General features: G+C 35.8%; 2 protein-coding genes across 2 annotated transcripts; one reads left to right on the top strand and one right to left on the bottom strand.

Moving 5' to 3' along the window:
* Positions 1 to 666: 666 nt before the first annotated feature.
* LOC132544045 (cytoplasmic dynein 2 intermediate chain 2-like) lies at positions 667 to 10,422 on the top strand. The gene is made up of 12 exons (XM_060207610.1): positions 667 to 725; positions 2,127 to 2,211; positions 2,431 to 2,569; positions 2,747 to 2,826; positions 3,269 to 3,321; positions 3,908 to 4,089; positions 5,321 to 5,463; positions 5,934 to 6,013; positions 6,262 to 6,446; positions 7,571 to 7,728; positions 8,043 to 8,251; positions 9,780 to 10,422. The coding sequence occupies exons 1-12, from the start codon at positions 667 to 669 to the stop codon at positions 9,904 to 9,906; spliced, it is 1,500 nt and encodes a 499-aa protein (XP_060063593.1). The 3' UTR covers positions 9,907 to 10,422.
* A 3,449-nt stretch (positions 10,423 to 13,871) lies between these two features.
* On the bottom strand, positions 13,872 to 16,349 carry LOC132544043 (RING finger protein 37-like). The gene is made up of 2 exons (XM_060207608.1): positions 16,298 to 16,349; positions 13,872 to 15,800 (listed from the first exon to the last, which is right to left on the bottom strand). Exon 2 carries the CDS (start codon positions 15,783 to 15,785, stop codon positions 14,199 to 14,201), a length of 1,587 nt encoding a protein of 528 aa, XP_060063591.1. The 5' UTR covers positions 15,786 to 15,800; positions 16,298 to 16,349; the 3' UTR covers positions 13,872 to 14,198.
* Between the last annotated feature and the right edge of the window lie 3,241 nt (positions 16,350 to 19,590).

Raw genomic sequence — 19,590 nt, 5'->3', positions numbered from 1 at the left:
TGGATAAGATTAATTCGTTTAACTGACAAGTAAGTAATTTTCAAGCTATTGGATATCCAATAATGTATTGATAACATCACCAAATAAAGAGGAGGGAACCCATTGATAGACAGCTGTCAGATATGTTTTATTAAAGTGTAGAAGTTGAGAATACAAGTCGCATTTCTGGACACGGCTAGTCGAAATTTCTCTTCTTTCATGCGGTAGAGTGTCTGGCTAGAGACCAAATGATCGGTAGTTCAAACCCCTGTGGTGACGGTATTTTCATTACTAATTTCCTATTACAAAAGAAGTACAAATGTCACTGAAAAGATTGGCTTTAAGACTGCTTTCTATGTCAGACATTTGTTATCAATGGAAGCCACAGTTTGGGTTATTTTGAAACCTACTTATAATATTTCATATTTACGTTCAAAGTCTGTTTTATTTTTAGCAATTATTAGCAAGTGAGACCAAAACATATTCGCTACATATTTTATTTCAATTTTCATTTATTTCAAAATTTATAACAGAAAATTTAATCTTTCTTTCGTAGCATCACATGTTTAGAAATTTCGACGAAAATTGCTATTTTTGTATCCGGAAAATATATCCCTGTCGTCCCCGATATTAGTTTACAGTTAATGCTTCCGCATACATCGTTGGGCTGGTAAACAAATGTCAAATATGTTCAGTGACAAAATATTAGAAGCAGTCTCTTTTCATTCATCATGGAAGAGGGAAAGGTAAAATTTCACAGACTTTGTTCGTCAATTATCCTAAATCAATAACTCTGGGTTTTAAATATGTGATTTGCTGCATGACATTTATTCCGTTCATGACCACTTTATATCGATACAGATCAGACACCAACCCGCATATGGGTATAGTCCTGCATTTGAGGGATAGTTAATGCTTTGAGTTATCAATTAGTTACACAAATGCGGGTTCGTTTTGAAATAGAAACTCATAACGTTCTTTTGAAAATCTTAACTACCCAAATCACACACCAGATTGCACAATAATAGCTTAAAAATCACATTCTTTCTAATATGAAACAATACGCATTGACAATAAGTTTTATGTTGTCAAGATAATATTTAAATCATAAAGTTTCTTTGTCATATGTACCTATGTGGATATGTATTTTTGAAAGAATTTTGTTGAGATGTATACTTATTGATGAGCTACATATGCATATTGGCAAATTAACAGAAGGAACGACTACATACTCTATCAATAACCAATTGCAAATACACACTAATACGGAAAGTGAAAAGGGTAAGACATACTTATGGATTCTAATCTCACCTTTTAAGACTACATACGTGTAATTGAGAGTGCCAACAAAGCAAAATCCATGCTTAGGAGAACTTGAAACTATATGGATGAAAAGACTTTCATGCCATTACAAAATATTAGTGTGCACTCATCTAAATTTTGTCAGGTCTGTCTGGTTGCCTTATAGAACTAAGGATATTGTAAAGGTGGAGGGAGTGTAGAGTAGGGGATGCAGGATATTACATTTGAAGAAAGACAGAAGTTAGGGTTACCCACATTAGCTTCCTGCTGCTTGAGAGGGGATGCTTGAAACCTACAAGATTGTAAATGGTGTATACAGCAGAAACACTAATAATATCCTCAAATCTTGGAATAGTGTCACAGTCAGGAACAGCTCCTTAGAAAAATATTTCCAAAGGGGGCAAAAACAAGTATAAGGCACAACTTTTTCTCTTTGAGAATGTAGAGAATATAGAATAATATTCTAGAAAACATAGTCATGGGACCAAACACCAATACTTTCAAGAACAGACTTGGCAAGGCATTGAAAATCACGAACTGCTTTACAAGTATAGAGTAGAAATCAAAACAGAGACATCAGGAAGTGACAGACCTGCCTTGGAAGCAAATATTGAGTCTGGTAAAGAGGAACTAACTATAAGTAACTTATAAGTATACTTTCACAAGTGAACAATGTGTTGTGATGGGTACATGCAAGAAGCCTTATTTACAACATATATTAATACAAAAGTAAAGTATAAATAAAATATTTGTTTTGGTTTTAAATGTTCAGATTTTAACTAGATGGTTTAACATTGAAGTTTTACAGTGTCTTTAAATCTCTTTACGAACTGTGTTGTATTTAGATCTCTAGCCAATGGTTCAATGCAAACAGATGACTTGGAGACATTTGAGAGGGCATCACAGTCTGTGAAAAGAAGAGATAGAGAAGTAAGCTGTATATTTATCTCAAGAAACAGAACTTTTACTCAGCAAATGATAATAATATATTGATGCATTATGTTAATGTTGTAATCAAATTGTTTCAAAGTCTCTTGGAAATAACATTTTACACTTACCTATTTTGAGTTCAAAGTTGAAAAAAGAACACTTAAAAAAAAATTGGTTCACACACTGAAAAATTTCTTAGTTAATTTCCCTGTTCTATAGGTACAGACTGACGATGATGGCCACCAGAAAACCAGGATGGCAGAGGACACTGTTGGACGACTTGGAGAGTTCTTATCCAACATAGAACCAGTCATTATCAGAGAACTTGACAGAAATTTAAAGAGTCATGCATTTGATGGTTTGTATATTGTTGAAAACACTCATTTCATCAAATTTCTCATGCTTTTATTGCAAACTTGTAACTCTCAATCGGCTTTACAGACTCAATATACAAGGCATATCACATAAACAAATGCAATATTTACAAAATGACAAATGTAATAGCTAAGTATGATATTTCTGGAATATGTTGTAGACTTCAATGTTGGCTGGGATGATGAGGTTGCCTCTGTCACTTGTGTCCATAAACTCACCAATCCTGAAATCAATGAGGATGTAAGTAAAGCCTATACATGGCATGTAATATCAAACTCAAGACTTGATAAACCTGTATATTTGACCTTTTCCTGTGTTACATAATGTAATGTGTTACTGTGTACAGGGAGATTTTTGCCTCGGGTTGTTTTCACCGTTTTATGTGTACCATTGTATGTGAATTCGCCTCATGTTCATTTCTCCCTCTGAGGATTATGGATAATGGGTTATATAAGTTTAACAATTTTTTCACCTTCATATTAAATTTGCCATCCCTGTTAATGGAAAAAGGCAAAAATGAAATGGGGATGAAAATTTCCTGGTATACAGTATTGGGGCTTGAACTGCATAACATTAAAAAACGTGTAAAAATTCATATTGCTATATAAATGGATGATGTAGTGAATGAACATTTGAGATCCAGTCTAGAGACAGTTGTAATTAAACACTCTTACCTTTACAGTTACATATCACAGGAATTACCTGGAACTCTACAGGTGCAGTCATTGCAGCATCGTATCCTTTTTTTAAATGGATTTTCCATCTTACTCATCTGTTCCATACTTTGTCCGATTGTCTGACATACCAGATAGAAATCTGTTCCATCAGTTGAAAATATCTGAAATATTTTATTAAGAAGGAAAAAAAGGAGGTTGTCTTTAGTCTGTCATAGAAGATTAGTACAGGCCGTAAAATCCTTTTCAATACTGCCGAGGTTGGTGTTTTACCAAAAGCTACATGGAAAAGAGATGTATTTTTTTTTGGTGAGTTTATTTGATTTACATTGTATCTGTATTGCCGTTTTACTCCATTCTTGAAAATAGCAAAAGATTGAATCTTTCGAAAGCATTGAAAATATATTAGTTATATACTTAAATAAGGTGTCTGTCTTTTCGTTCATTTTATTATAGTCAAGTTCTTGTATATACTGAAATAAGTTGTCTTGCTTTCTGTATGTTGGACTTTAGTCTAAATCTTTTATATTTGAAATAAGGTGTCTGTCTTTCTGTCTTTGGCTGTAATCATAACCTTTTCCAGACAGTTGATCAGCTGTTTTGATCCATAATTTTTATTGTATTGTAATATCCTTGATGTTACCAAGATATGGTCGTTATGATCATGAGGACTGGTGTACACATAAATCAGCATTGTGTACATGGAATTTGGGGAGAAGGAATATCAACGAGAACAAACCAGACACAGTCATTGACCTGTCCTCTTGTCTAACCTGTGTTGCCTTTCATCCGAAGAATCCTGCTATCATCGCAGGGGGCACATATGACGGTTGGTACCTTTATCAATGACACTGACCTACTCTGTTTCTTATGAAAAATCTGATATAGTATTATCCCCAGCAAAACATGTTTGTGAGAAATATTAATTTGGGCTCCATGCTTATGTCTTTCCATTCAATTCAACTTCACAAAACTTGCTGTAGATATTAAGTTAGTGCCCTCGTTGTTCAGTTTTCTATAGACAACGTTTCGTTTTGATACATTTTTTTTTGTTACCATGGAAACATTGTCAAAAAACACAAAACTAGTGTGAACTTTCATTTCCGGGTTACTTCTTCAAAACCACTCTGTTCAACTCCACAAAACTTTCTATATATATTAGGTAAGTGCCCTATTTGTGCCTTTTGCTATTAACAACATTTCATTTTTATATTTTTTCTCGTACCATGGAAACATAATTAAAAATTACAAAATTAGTGCTAACTTTCCTTTCAATGCTACAACTTTGAAACCACTCAACTCCATGCAACTTTCTTTATATATTAGGTTAGTGCCCTTGTTAAATTTTTTTCTATGACCATGGAAACAGATAACTCTCAGCACAAATTTCAGATTTTCTAGTCCATTGCTCTGAAACTGTTCAAGACAATTGCTCAAAACTTTTTACACTTATTAAGCTAGTAGTATCTTTTGCTATGGGGAAGTTCTCCATTGAAATACTTTTTCTCTTACCATGGAAACGGATAGGCCAAATAAAAAAGTTCCCTTTTTCACAGACCAGTTCTCTTAAACCGTTCAAGGTAATTACCCAGTACTCAAAACTCTGTGCAGGCATCAACCTAGTTCTCTAGTAGAAGTTCTCATTTTCAATATTTTGTATAGAACAATTAAAGATAACAAATAGAAATTAAACTTGAATAGAATTGTAATATTAACATATATATATTTATTCATAGGACTATGTCTTTCTTTTAAATAGGGGGCATCGAAGATAATGTCATGCTTTGGCTACTGGACACACATTACTCTCAAAATCAATTACTAAAATCTGTTACCAAATGGTGCTCAGTGTACCAATTTCAGTGCCTGAAACCCTATATTCATTGGTCATACTAACAGGATGTACAGTGTACCCAGTTCAGTGCCTGAAAACCCCTTAATAGCAGAATGATTGCCATTGTTAGAATTTTGTGTCCAATAAAGTTGATTTGGGGGATCATTTATCTGTTTCCCTGATACTCCAGTTACAGTATATGTCATATTTTGTGATCATTTTTCAGGGGAGGTTATGATGTGGGATTTGAGTCGAGAAGATGACATGTTGGTGACTAGCTCTGGTATAGGGGATGATGCCCACAGGGAGCCTGTGACTCGAGTGCATTGGATACCAGACAACACGACGTCCAAGAGAGACCGCTATCTGGTAAGTATTATTAATGGTTGTAGGATTATCACTGGTTGTACTCCAAAGAGGGACAACAAACAAGTAGGTATTATCATTGGTTTGTAGGATTATCAGTATAACTGGTGAGTATTGTCAATGGTTTGTAAGATTATCACTGGTTGCACTCCAAAGAGGGACAACAAACAGGTGGGTATTATCATTGGTTCGTGTGGTTATCACCAGCTTCACATTACATAAGTTGATGATTTAAGTCACACATTCTCAAAAGTCTGTTTATGTTTAACATTAATTGATGTACATATACATTATCAGTAAATATAGTTGAATGTGATGTTTCATACTGATATTCAGTATTCATATAATTATGATATATTCATATAAGTCCTATTCAGGTGATCAACCCATACCTATGTTAAATTCCAATTGAAATACTATTTAACTTGGTCACTTACATGTTAAGTTTATTGCAAATATCTTCACTACTTCAGCTTGTCAGTACAAGTGGTGATGGCAAAATATTGGTGTGGAAACATGACAGAAAGAAGGATGTCATCAAATTATCAGATGGGTATGTACAAGATGTACAGTATTGACTGCTAAGACACCTCCTATTAAGGCAATGGAGCACCTGTATAACATTGATATATCCTGAGTGTTTAGACACTCATCATGTCTGAGGTACTGATGAAGAAACTATTGAAGTTGTATACATCAGATATCTAAAGAGAGACACTATGTCATCATCAAAATTATTGAAAAATAAATATGCTGCCATTTACAGTGTACATGTTAAGATGGATGTTTACTGTACTCCAGGTTTATCCTCATGGCCCAGAACTTACCAAAGGAGTTGAAGAAGTCACGAGGGATACGAGGAGACAAGGAAGTTGGAGTGACATGTCTGTCCTACAACTGTGAGGATCGTGATGCCTTCCTCATTGGATCAGAACCTGGGGCAGTGTTCAGATGCTCTATGCAGTCACATGGGGAACCAGCTGGAAGTAAGTCTTATATTTATTTACTGTTTTAATACACATTTAATTGTATTTCTATCAAAGTACATGGCAAATTAAGTTCATTTTTAGAGTTAATGTGTTTATTTTTTAGCTTAAATTGCCTGAAGGGCCGGGTGAGCTATAGGGATACTACAGCATCCAGTGATTGTCTATCGGTTGTCAACTTTTCCTATAAATCTCAACTTGTTAAGAATGACTTAGCAGATTTTAACCAAATTAAGTCTGAATCATCCTTGTGGGAAAAGGAAATAATTTTGCTTAGACAGTGGGTCTGGGCACCTCAGGCCTGAGGGTCAGGGACATTGGGGAAAATCTATTTCTTACACGATGTCGCCAAAATTTGGTCTGAAGAATGCTTGAGTGAAAGGAAAACAGATTTGTAAAAATAGTGCGTCTGACCCCCATCTAAATCACTACTAGTCATGAATAACTGAGTTTATTTCAACAAAATTTGATCTGAAGCATTCTTGGATGAAGAGGAATTGAGTTTGTATAGATTGTGGATTCCTATCAGATAGAGGAAAAGAGCAAATTCTTTAAGATTCTTCTCCTGTTGGAATCAATGGATTTTGCCAAAATTTGGTCTGAAGCATTCTTTGGTGAAGTGGTGAAGAGGAATCAATTTTCTATGCAGTGGGTTTCATCCTCCTGGAGCAGGAGAGGTGGGATCCATTATTGGAAATATAGCAAACTCTTTAAAATTCTTCTTCCTTTGAAATGATTCATCAGTTTTGTCCAGATTTGAACTCAAGCATTCTTTGTGAAGAGAACTTAATTTTGTACAAACAATGCTTCTAACACCCTTGGAGAGGAAGGGCAGGACCCGCAGGTAAATACATGTAGATACAAGTGTTTTGAATACTTTTACTTAGTTTAGACTGATCATTTTCAGCAAACAAAACATCTGAGTGATACAAGCCATCTGAGCCCATTGTTTTGTGGGATTTTTTTGTCAAAATACAAGTTAAGTTCCAAATTGATAATTTGGATGTAAGAATAACACTAAATGTTTTATTTTATCAAAAACGACTAGTTGAAAAAAAAGACGAGTAAATGAATTGTAGATTTACCTTCAGGTTGGTACATTTCATGTTTTTTGTTTTCAACAGGTCACATTATCTCATCTGTACAACTCCACTCACCTGTAACATTTACTTACAATCCACATCATGCCCCTGTTTACTCGGCGGAGTTCTCTCCCTTCCACAGAAATGCATTCTTGAGTTCATCAATGGACCAGACTATCAGACTCTATAGTATGTTACAGGTAAGAATTGACTACGATTCATGTAAAACTTGAGTAAAAAGTAGTTCTTTATTGACACTAGTATTACTGATATCTAGTTTGACTTGACTTGTTGAAACATTTGTCTTCAAACATGATTTCCTTTTAACTTAAAAGACATTTTACATTGTTGGTGTGACCTATAATTAGGTGTCTTCTTTGAGTTTTTGGCCCAGTTCAGCTTTATTTGGTTTAAGTGTAAATATATGTCCAGACATAAAAATGTTATGTAACGTTGTACACATGTAACCATAAATACAGTAAATTATCAATAAACATTGATCTGATATATACAGAAACAACCAGTACTGACCATAGAGCCGGGAGAGGGTTTTATATCCTCTACAAAGTGGTCACCCATCCGTCCATCTCTCATTGCGGCGACGACCGAGTCTGGATATCTGTTACTGTATGACTTGAGAAATGAACAACCTGTACCTATTCAAAAACTGGAGGCCAGCATTAACAAGTCAGCAGTACATACCTGTCAGTTCAACCCTAACCAGTAAGTTTATCATATACACCTGTCAGTTTGTCCCTAACCAGTAAGTCTATGATGTACACCTGTCAGTTTAACCCTAACCAATAAGTCTGTGATGTACACCTGTCAGTTTGTCCCTAATCAGTAAATGTATGATGTACACCTGTCAGTTTAACACCTGTCAGTTTAACCCTAACCAATAAGTCTGTGATGTACACCTGTCAGTTTGTCCCTAATCAGTAAATATATGATGTACACCTGTCAGTTTGTCCCTAACCAGTAAGTCTGTGATGTACACCTGTCAGTTTAACCCTAACCAATAAGTCTGTGATGTACACCTGTCAGTTTAACCCTAACCAATAAGTCTGTGATGTACACCTGTCAGTTTGTCCCTAACCAGTAAGTCTGTGATGTACACCTGTCAGTTTAACCCTAACCAATAAGTCTGTGATGTACACCTGTCAGTTTGTCCCTAACCAATAAGTCTGTGATGTACACCTGTCAGTTTGTCCCTAACCAATAAGTCTGTGATGTACACCTGTCAGTTTAACCCTAACCAATAAGTCTGTGGTGTACACCTGTCAGTTTGTCCCTAACCAGTAAGTCTGTGATGTACACCTGTCAGTTTAACCCTAACCAATAAGTCTATGATGTACACCTGTCAGTTTAACCCTAACCAATAAGTCTGTGATGTACACCTGTCAGTTTGTCCCCTGTCAGTTTGTCCCTAACCAATAAGTCTGTGATGTACACCTGTCAGTTTGTCCCTAACCAATAAGTCTGTGATGTACACCTGTCAGTTTGTCCCTAACCAGTAAGTCTGTGATGTACACCTGTCAGTTTGACTTTAATCAGTAAGTCTGTGATGTACACCTGTCTGTGTTTAATCAGTACTTTGTAATCACTTTAATCAGTAAGTCTGTGATGTACACCTGTCAGTTTGACTTTAATCAGTAAGTCTGTGATGTACACCTGTCAGTTTGACTTTAATCAGTAAGTCTGTGATGTACACCTGTCAGTTTGACTTTAATCAGTAAGTCTGTGATGAACACTTGTCAGTTTGACTTTAATCAGTAAGTCTGTGATGTACACCTGTCAGTTTGACTTTAATCAGTAAGTCTGTGATGTACACCTGTCAGTTTGACTTTAATCAGTAAGTCTGTGATGTACGCCTGTCAGTTTGACTTTAATCAGTAAGTCTGTGATGTACGCCTGTCAGTTTGACTTTAATCAGTATGTCTGTGATGTACGCCTGTCAGTTTGACTTTAATCAGTAAGTCTGTGATGTACACCTGTCAGTTTGACTTTAATCAGTAAGTCTGTGATGTACACCTGTCAGTTTGACTTTAATCAGTAGGTCTGTGATGTACACCTGTCAGTTTGACTTTAATCAGTAGGTCTGTGATGTACACCTGTCAGTTTGACTTTAATCAGTAGGTCTGTGATGTACACTTGTCATAACATTTTCGTGCAACAAGTTAATTCTCTTATGTGTTTTTGTTATATAGTTTTCTTTAGACCCTTTTTGATATCTACATGGTTCTGTTTTCAGATTTGAGTTACTTGCGACTGGAGATGGAGCGGGGTTTGTGCATGTGTTCAAGCTCAGCCAAGATCTGAAAACTAGCAACTCCAAAGACATTGAAGCTATCAATATTTTGGTTGACATAGAATCTTAACAACAGTTGAAGACTAGCGTACAACACACTGTAACTACAGGCACAGATAAATATGTACTAATGTAATTATCCACAAGGGATGAACACAGAAGCTTTATCAGAACAAGCTGCATAAGGAAATCATGTTTGAATACATGGTGTGTATTAAAAAAAGACATTATTCCCTGCAAGGCATTGTGTTACATTCCAAGGGCAAGATAATGTCTGTGATCATGGAAGACTTTCTTTTAAGAATCACAAATTGTTGAAAGTATGATAGTGTGAAATGTCAGTACCACTTTACAATGTCCACATGCATTATAATTGATAAACAAGGACTTTGTCAAAATGTCTTCTCCCAAAAGCTTGTTATGAAAACTTGTTGTGAAGAAAGCATATCTTGGTAGGTGAAATTTTAATAAATTTTAGAATATATGTGAATAATTCCGTCCAAACAAGCTGTAGTACAGGAAGATTTACTGTGATATGTTTGTAGAATATAAGATTTCTCAAAATAAAGTTAGTTATGATACATAATTACTGTTTACTTGTAATGAACACAAAGGAATGTTTTGACTGATGTGGGACACTATTTAGAAGCAGTCCAATGTACATAAGGAAGTAGGCCCAATATGTGATATTGACTTGACAGAGCAATTTAGATGCATCAGTTTGGAAAATGAATGCCAACACTGACCTTTGGTTTCTTTCAGATGATCTAGGGAGATAAATGGTATGTAGCATGTTGTAGTACACAAAAATTCTGAACAAATCATGTAGAAAAATATCAAAACAATTTACTTTTATCAACCTTGGTCCTAGGTATATCCGAATACATAGACCTAAAAACCGTGTGATGTTAAATATCTTATGATGAACATCATCCTTGATACTCCAGGGGTTACAATCACTTTCGCTCTCTGCACCCCTGGAATGTGTCATGGCAAATTTAAAGGCAGGGGTGCAGAGAGCAAAAGTGATTATAACCCTTGCATTATGGAGGATGGATGTTCATCCAACACTAATTAGCATATTAAAGTCTAGACAAGCGAGATATCTGAAGACAAAGACCTATAACCCATGTGACTTATAACATTTTATCATGATGAACCTGTTCACCCAACACTAATTTAACTAGCACATTAACATCTAGAATTGCGTTTCCAGACTGTGATAACATCACTGCAGTTGTTGACAGTAATTGTTTTGCCTTCACCTTTCTGTGAAATACATTAAAGATGAAACCACCATATTCAATATACTTACTCTTTTCGGAGAATTTTTTTTTCAATTTTAAGTTTTGAACGTGTGCTTACAGTATGTATTTAGTAACTTTGTGAAAGTCTCGTCTTGTAAATATATTAATCAAAACTTGTCACGTTAACTCCCTTCAATTCATCAGGCAACAAATATGAACTGTACTCCTGGGATTTCCTCATTTTGCAGTTGTGCCTACCTATTTTAATATCAGTTCTATGCGAGTTGTACTCCTTTTTCAAAACTATTCAGCTTCTCTATTTTTTAGTTCACCTGTCTTGATGGGCTACGTGAGCTTAAGGCATACTGTGCTGTCCGTCTGTTTATTTTTCTGACCGATCACTATTAGTCATGAATGACTTGGGCAAGAGGAACAAATTTTATATAAATGATGGGTCTCTACCCCCTGGGATGGAAAGAGTGGAGTCTGAAATGGGAAATGCAGCAAATTCTTTAAAATGGGCCGCAAGGATCTTTGAGTAAAGGGGACTCTTTTTATTTTTAGCCCACCATCTATTCAAATAGATGGTGGGTTATTCAAATCGCCCTGCGTCCGTGGTCCGTCCGTCCGTCCGTAAACAATTCTTGTTACCGCTATTTCTGGAAAAGCACTGGATGGATCTTTCTCAAATTTCATATGCAGGTTCCCCTTGGTCCCTAGTTGTGCATTGTACCTTTTTTGAACTGATTCGCATTCAAGATGGCCAACAGGTGGCCGTCTTGGATTTTGGAAGTAAAAGTTTGTTACCGCTATTTCTGGAAAAGTGCTGGATGGATCTTTCTCAAATTTCATATGCAGTTTCCCCTTGGTCCCTAGTTGTGCATTGTACCTTTTTTGGACTGATTGGCCGACAAGTGGCCATCTTGGATTTTGGAAATAAAAGTTTGTTACTGCTATTTCTGAGAAAGTACTAGGTTTCATATGCAGTTTCCATCTTGGATTTTGGAAGTAAAAGTTTGTTACTGCTATTTCTGAGAAAGTACTAGATTGATCTTCCTCAAATTTCATATGCAGTTTCCCTTTGGTCCCTAGTTGTGCATTGTACCTTTTTTGGACTGATTCAAATTCAAGATGGCTGGCAGGCAACCATCTTGGATTTTGGAAGTAAAAGTTTGTTACTGCTATTTCTTGGAAAGTACTGGATGGATCTTTCTCAAATTTCATATGCAGTTTCCCTTTGGTCCCTAGTTGTGCATTGTACCTTTTTTGGACTGATTCGAATTCAAGATGGCCGACAGGTGGCCATCTTGGATTTTGGATGTAAAAGTTTGTTACAGCTATTTCTTGGAAAGTACTGGATGGATCTTTCTCAAATTTCATATGCAGTTTCCCTTTGGTCCCTAGTTGTGCATTGTACCTTTTTTGGACTGATTCGAATTCAAGATGGCCGACAGGTGGCCATCTTGGATTTTGGATGTAAAAGTTTGTTACAGCTATTTCTTGGAAAGTACTGGATGGATCAAATTTCATATGCAGGTTCCCCTTGGTCCCTAGTTGTGCATTGTACCTTTTTTGGACTGATTCGAATTCAAGATGGCCGACAGGCAGCCATCTTGGATTTTGGAAGTAAAAGTTTGTTACTGCTATTTCTTGGAAAGTACTGGATGGATCTTTCTCAAATTTCATATGCAGGTTCCTTTGGTTCCAATTGGTGCATTATACCTTTTTGGACTGATCTGAAATCAAGATGGCTGACAGGCAGCCATCTTGGATTTTGAGAGTAAAATCTTGTTACTGCTATATCTGAGGAAGTCCAGGATGGATCCTTCTGATATTTCATAGATATTGGTTTCCCTTGGTCCCTAGTTGTGCATTGTACCTTTTTTGGACTGATTTGAAATCAAGGTGGCCCACAGGCAGCCATCTTGGATGTCGACAGTAATATAGCACAAGCATATTGTCCATTATCCACCTGTAACTGACTGCTATCTAATAATACTTTGGGATCTTTTTCAAATGATATTTGCTGATAGGTGCTTAATAAAAATATCTTGTGCCATCATTGAGTACATTCAATGAAGACCAGTTCATGAACAGTTACAACACCTGTAACAAACAAAAAAAAATCTTCAAGAACTGAAAACAGATCCTCAAATGGTGGGCGCCAAGATCCCTCTGGGATCTCTTGTTGTGAGTAAACCGTGGGTCATACGCCCCTGCAGTGGGAGTGGCAGGGTCTAATAAAAGGAGCACAATGAATTCTTTTCAAATCCTACTCTTCCAGTAGGAATGTTTAGATTTTGAGCAAATTTAGTCTAAAGTATTCTTGTTTGAAGGGAAATCTATTTTGTGTAAATAGTGGGTCTTGGCCACCTTGAGCGGAAATAGTGGGGCCCGGGGCCCCAATAGGGAGGAAAAAGAGCAAATTCTTCAAAGTCTGTCTTTGGTTTGAATGATTCACTTTTGCCAAAATTTTATCCCCCCTACCCCCCACCTCTACTTCCCCAAGGGCAGAGGGCCCTCTAGTAGGAGAAATAGATGCAAGTGTTTTTAGATGAAGTATTTCAGCAAACTAAACAAAACAAGCAATACAGGCCCTTAGGGCCTCTTGATTATCCGAAGTTTGATGTTTATAAGGAATTAATCACCTTACTCAGAAGTTACACATTAATAATTAGTCCATTTAAGTATTTTTCACATTATTCATGAAGACTCCCTGTATATGGCTTAACAATGGTGTTATTCCTTTTTAATTTAACATTTTCATACGCAACAACAACAAAAAATATACATACTGTTTGATTTATTTCTTCTAGATTTGACAGTGAAATACATGCACTTTACTTGAAAATTGTGGAAGGTAAAACCAGAAGTTGAAAACGCCAAATAGGAGACATCATTGATATTACTTAGGTCTGTTAGGGTTATTTGACGAAAATAAAACATTGTATTTTTATTTAAGTTAACATTCTTGACAGTTTGGATAGTTTTTTAGTAGCAGTGTTATGTGCCTAAGTAGCCAACATATATTCACATCAGTTCCTAAAAGAATGTAGTTCCATCTTGGATTGTTAAATATCCTTAATGAATATTTTCCATATGGAATCCTTCAGAGTCATGTGTGTACTCTGGTTATCTCTCCTCTATCCCACACCACCCTACAGGTGGAGCATGTCAGAGTGCCAGTGTTCAGTGTTAGGCAGTCTCTACACATGATGTGCTCACATACACCCTTATACATCAAATAACAAGCCTTATTGCACATACAACACACATGACTTTTACTGGAAACATCAGTAATTTTTTCAGAGTTTTGATTTTTTGAAGAAGTCTTTGAGAATTTTGTAAATGAAGGTAAAGATCCAAGAGTTGAAGCAAGTGCTGAGTCAAGACTATATTTCAGACTTTCACCATGACTGGTCCCACTCCTGCTTTCCACCTGTGTTGAAGTTCTACTAGGAGTGGAACTGATTTTTGTTTCATTTTTGATAATCTCACAATATGGTACTGACTTTTTCAATCGCTTTGCTCTGGTTGCTAAGTCTGAGTTATCGGTAACATCACACACATATCTTTTGTTATCAACAGTAATTTTATGAGATCCTTGCATGCTATCAACTGCCATATTTTGTGACAGAATCTTACTTGATAATGGTTGTTTTGAGGAATAAGTGTTTCTTTTCCCTAACATACGAGGTAGATGTCCAAGAGCATCACTATGAGTCAGCACAAATTGATCAATTCTGCTTTTCAGTGAAGTATTGGGAATTGGCTGGATGTTTGAGTGGAAGTGTATTCCTGTGTAAGGATCACTCGGAGGACGACCCCAAGAGGCTTCATTACTGTTGTGTTTCTCCAAAGTAGACTGGTCAATATTTTCTCCGCATGGTAACAGCATGGGAACTATCATAATGTCACATGTGATCTTGTCAATAAAGTCTTTTGGAACCTCTATTCCCTTTTCATGATAGACATCCACACTCACATTATCAGCTTTAGGATTATTCCTTCTACTGGTCTCTACACAGTCATTGTCTTCTACATTTGTATGCAGAGAAGAACGATATATAGCCTGCACTCTGTTGCTGATATCTATGGGACAAGAGCGGGATGGTTGGCCCCAGATTTCCAGACGTTGTATTCCAACAGCACTTCCATTACTTGTTTTGGATACTCTAACTGAGATGTGGCTAACAAAACTCAAAGACGACAGTTTATGATGTCTCAAATTCTGTGCATTTGGAAAATGACTTGATGTGGGCATGGTTGCTTCTGGATGCCAGTCACCAAAAGGACGGTACTGAACATTACTAAAGCACAGCATCCCTGGATCTTGCATCACAATTTTTCCAACTTGCTGGTAAATCATACTTGTCGGTTTCATTGTAGAGTCATTTGAAGACTGTTTGGATACTCCATTAAGCCAGCAGTTTTCTACTTTTTTTGAGCAGGTGAAAATTTCAATGCCACTTGATACTTGCCTCCCAACTTTTGGATCAATTACAATGCGGAACAACTCTATGTTGCATGGAAATTCTACAGTTATAATGACAGGGGGTTTTATGAAAGTCTCTGCTAGGAATCCACGTCTACGTTTTGCCCAATCTTGAGACACCAGATTAGTTACATCATAATGGTCAGCACCAACTTTATCACAAGTGATTCTGGCATCAAACTGACCATTGCAGAAGTCTACTAACATTTTTTGACATCCGAACTGAAAAGGTGAGAGACAAAACATTAAAAATTGTGCAATAACAAAGATTATCATGCAGTAATCCAGCTAACTCGTGTCTATTTTACTACTAAGAAACAAGATGTTATCTCGATTTCTGAATTGTGTTTTTACGACAATTCATTTCGCTTTCTCTGTATATTTTCTGTTAGTACTAGTAGTGACAAATATATATGGAGTATAAACGATAATTAGAGCAATAAAATGGGGTTTAACTTGTTATAAGGATAAAAAGGATAGACTACTTGTTCATTGATTCGAATAAACATTTAAGACTATCTGAACTAACATTAAAAAAAAATGCGAGTCGGTCTATCTGCTTATGAAAATGACGACCGGGACACAAGTTTTGTAGGTTGGTTACCAATTGGAAGAGACTAGCGAGTAATATTCAGCTATCAGAGATGTAACTTTCCAAATTATAGTAATAAATATTCACTGTACAACGATCCTGAAAAAATGCAACACCATTAACGCACCTGGACTTGAACTTATTAAACAAACAGTGCTTTGTTGTTCTCCGGCTGTCAGTGACCGGATGCTTCAAACGGCACTATAAAAGACGGTCTGGATCTCGGAAAGTCCGGAAACAACTTAAAAATATTGCAATTTCAACATTCCAAATAGAAAATTTGTTTTGATAGAGCATCTGCTATTTCGTCTATATGAATGGTAGCTATTATTTTTTTAAACGAAAATAAATAATAATAACCATTTTGATGAAGTAACACTGCTACAGTTATCATTTGATTTTTTCATTATCTGCATGACTAATAAAAAGTTGTCTATAAAACTTTAACTTACATCAGCCAACCCCTAGCGAAACAGTAAGGTACCACAATGCACCTATGCTATTACATTTTCTAAGATGGAAAAAAATCAGATGGCTTCATTGTTGCCTAACCCTCCCGATTCCCTATTATATTTTTGTCTATCAAAACTTTTGACAAGTTATAATATGGTATAACAGGAGCGGAAAAATGCACAGCCAGACTGGGGTTTGACCCTGGTTCCTTCCAGACTTTGGACAGATGCTTTGCCAATTGAGCTAGTTGATCTCCGACGACTGACCCAATCCAGTTCTGCTACAATGGTATAGGATTGTTAACTTAAACTTTTGAAAAGAGAACTTCTCTAGTTTTCAACTGATCTCTTTCAATTTTGGTGAAGCTAATCACACCAACATGTTGTTTTTTTTCTTGAACGACAGTTTCATTTAACAGTATATGAGATAGTTAATGCCCCTTGCTTATTTCCTAATCTTTTGTCTGGAGATCTTCTTTATCACATTTCAACCAATGTCTTTCAAACTTGGAAGACTTAATGACAAAGACTTGAAGTTGTGTTTTCCTGGATAGCAGTTTGAGTCAACAATTTTTGGAGGAATTACAGTTCTTTGTGTTTTTTCAGCATTTAAATCTTATCTGGAGATTTTATCTATCAGTTTGTGACTTTAGAAAGCTGGGTACACTTTATCACAGTAAGGTCTCTTTCTGTGGTATTTGACTCAACAAGTATTGGAAAAGTTCATTCCTTTTGCTCTGTCCAGCTTTTTGGTCTTCTAACCAATTTCATTTATATTTGGTACTTTGATCAAAATACTGAAAAACTTTGACAGTGGCAGTTTGATCAGACAATTATTATTTTATTTCTATGTCTGTATTTGATACAAGATAATAATGTAATAATGTATTACTCTTCATCATGAAACAGGTGTACATTATTCTGCCCCGTGGTACTTTTCATACATGACGATCAAGAGTTTTATGTGGCAGGAACTTTAAAAATAAGAGAATTAAACTGTATAGACTTTTCCAAAATCCATTCCTATAGTTTAACAGCTGTTAATGTAGAAAAAGAAACACTAAATTTATGTTGCATCTGGTATTTATTTGCTCTGAATAAAAATTCAATCACACAAAATAATGCAGCAATTTCAAAATTAATAAATAAATTCTGTGTCTTAGAAAATGTAACTTTCAATGAAATTGCATAATGTATTGTGGTATAGTGATTTATTTATTTATTTTTGTTTTTTTGGCGTTCAAATGTTTGTGTATATGTTTCAGCAATGACTGAGGTAGGAACCTTGTACAGGAGTGAAACAAAACTAAAGATGATAATTGAATACAAAAATCTTTATGGATTGTTGTTTTTCCAAATTTGATTTTTAACTGCACGTTTTCACAAAAATTAAAGACATAAGTCCCATTACAAAAGTCGTGAACAAATGTCCTGTGATAAGTTAACATACCAAAAATAAATTATGCACAACAGAACAGAACACCATGGCACTGATGCTGGATATCTTTTACGAAAATATGGATATACAATTGTAATATTTCCAAATTCTTGAGGAAATCCACACATGAAATACAAAAACATAATCTGGAGGTGGAGGAAACTTACCAAAACAAGAGATCTCAGAGGGATTTTGGCGCCCACCATTGTTTGATCTTTATATACTCTTTGAACCATCAAGTACTTCTCAAGAAATAGCAACAACAAACTAAAAAAGTAAAAATCCAAGATGGCTGCCTGTCTGCCTTTTTCTTTTTTTGATCAGACCCAAAATCAAAAAGGCACAACTAGGGACCAGGGGGAACCTCGTATGAAATTTAAGAAAGAACCATCCAGTATTTCTCTAGAAATAGTGATAACAAACATTCAAAGTCAAAATCCAAGATGGGCCGCCTTTCAGCCATTTTGTTTTTCTGTTCAGTTCCAAAATTACATGGGCACAACTAGAGACCAAGGGGAACTTACATACATATGAAATTTGAGAGAGATCCATTCTGTACTTCTCAAGAAATAGTGATAATAAACTTCACTGAAAAAATCCAAGATGGCTGCCTGTCTGCCTTTTTCTTTTTTTGATCAGACCCAAAATCAAAAAGGCACAACTAGGGACCAGGGGGAACCTCGTATGAAATTTAAGAAAGAACCATCCAGTATTTCTCTAGAAATAGTGATAACAAACTCTCAAAGTCAAAATCCAAGATGGGCCGCCTTTCAGCCATTTTGTTTTTCTGTTCAGTTCCAAAATTACATGGGCACAACTAGAGACCAAGGGGAACTTACATACATATGAAATTTGAGAGAGATCCATTCTGTACTTCTCAAGAAATAGTGATAATAAACTTCACTGAAAAAATCCAAGATGGCTGCCTGTCAGCCTTTTTCTTTTTTTGATCAGACCCAAAATCAAAAAGGCACAACTAGGGACCAGGGGGAACCTCTTATGAAATTTAAGAAAGAACCATCCAGTATTTCTCTAGAAATAGTGATAACAAACTTTCAAAGTCAAAATCCAAGATGGGCCGCCTTTCAGCCATTTTGTTTTTCTGTTCAGTTCCAAAATTACATGGGCACAACTAGAGACCAAGGGGAACTTACATACATATGAAATTTGAGAGAGATCCATTCTGTACTTCTCAAGAAATAGTGATAATAAACTTCACTGAAAAAATCCAAGATGGCTGCCTGTCTGCCATTTTGTTTTTTCGATCAGTCTCAAAATCAAATGGGCACAACTAGGGATCAAGGGGAACCTTCATATGCAATTTGAGAAAGATCCATCCAGAGCTTCTCAAAAATAGCGGTAACAAAAATTGCTTACGAATAGACGGACTACGGACACAGAGCTATCTTAATAGCCCACCATCTGCTGATGAATAAACAAATTCAACAAATAAGGAATTCAGGTATATTGTAAAAATTAAAGAAAAAACAAAATAATGATAAAATATTTCATATTCATTCTGATAAACAT

Source organism: Ylistrum balloti, unplaced genomic scaffold (assembly GCF_031769215.1).
Source record: "Ylistrum balloti isolate Yb309-2 unplaced genomic scaffold, AGI_CSIRO_Ybal_v1 Utg369778, whole genome shotgun sequence".
In the NCBI taxonomy this organism is placed as follows: domain Eukaryota; kingdom Metazoa; phylum Mollusca; class Bivalvia; order Pectinida; family Pectinidae; genus Ylistrum; species Ylistrum balloti.
This window is presented reverse-complemented; position numbering and strand designations above follow the sequence as displayed.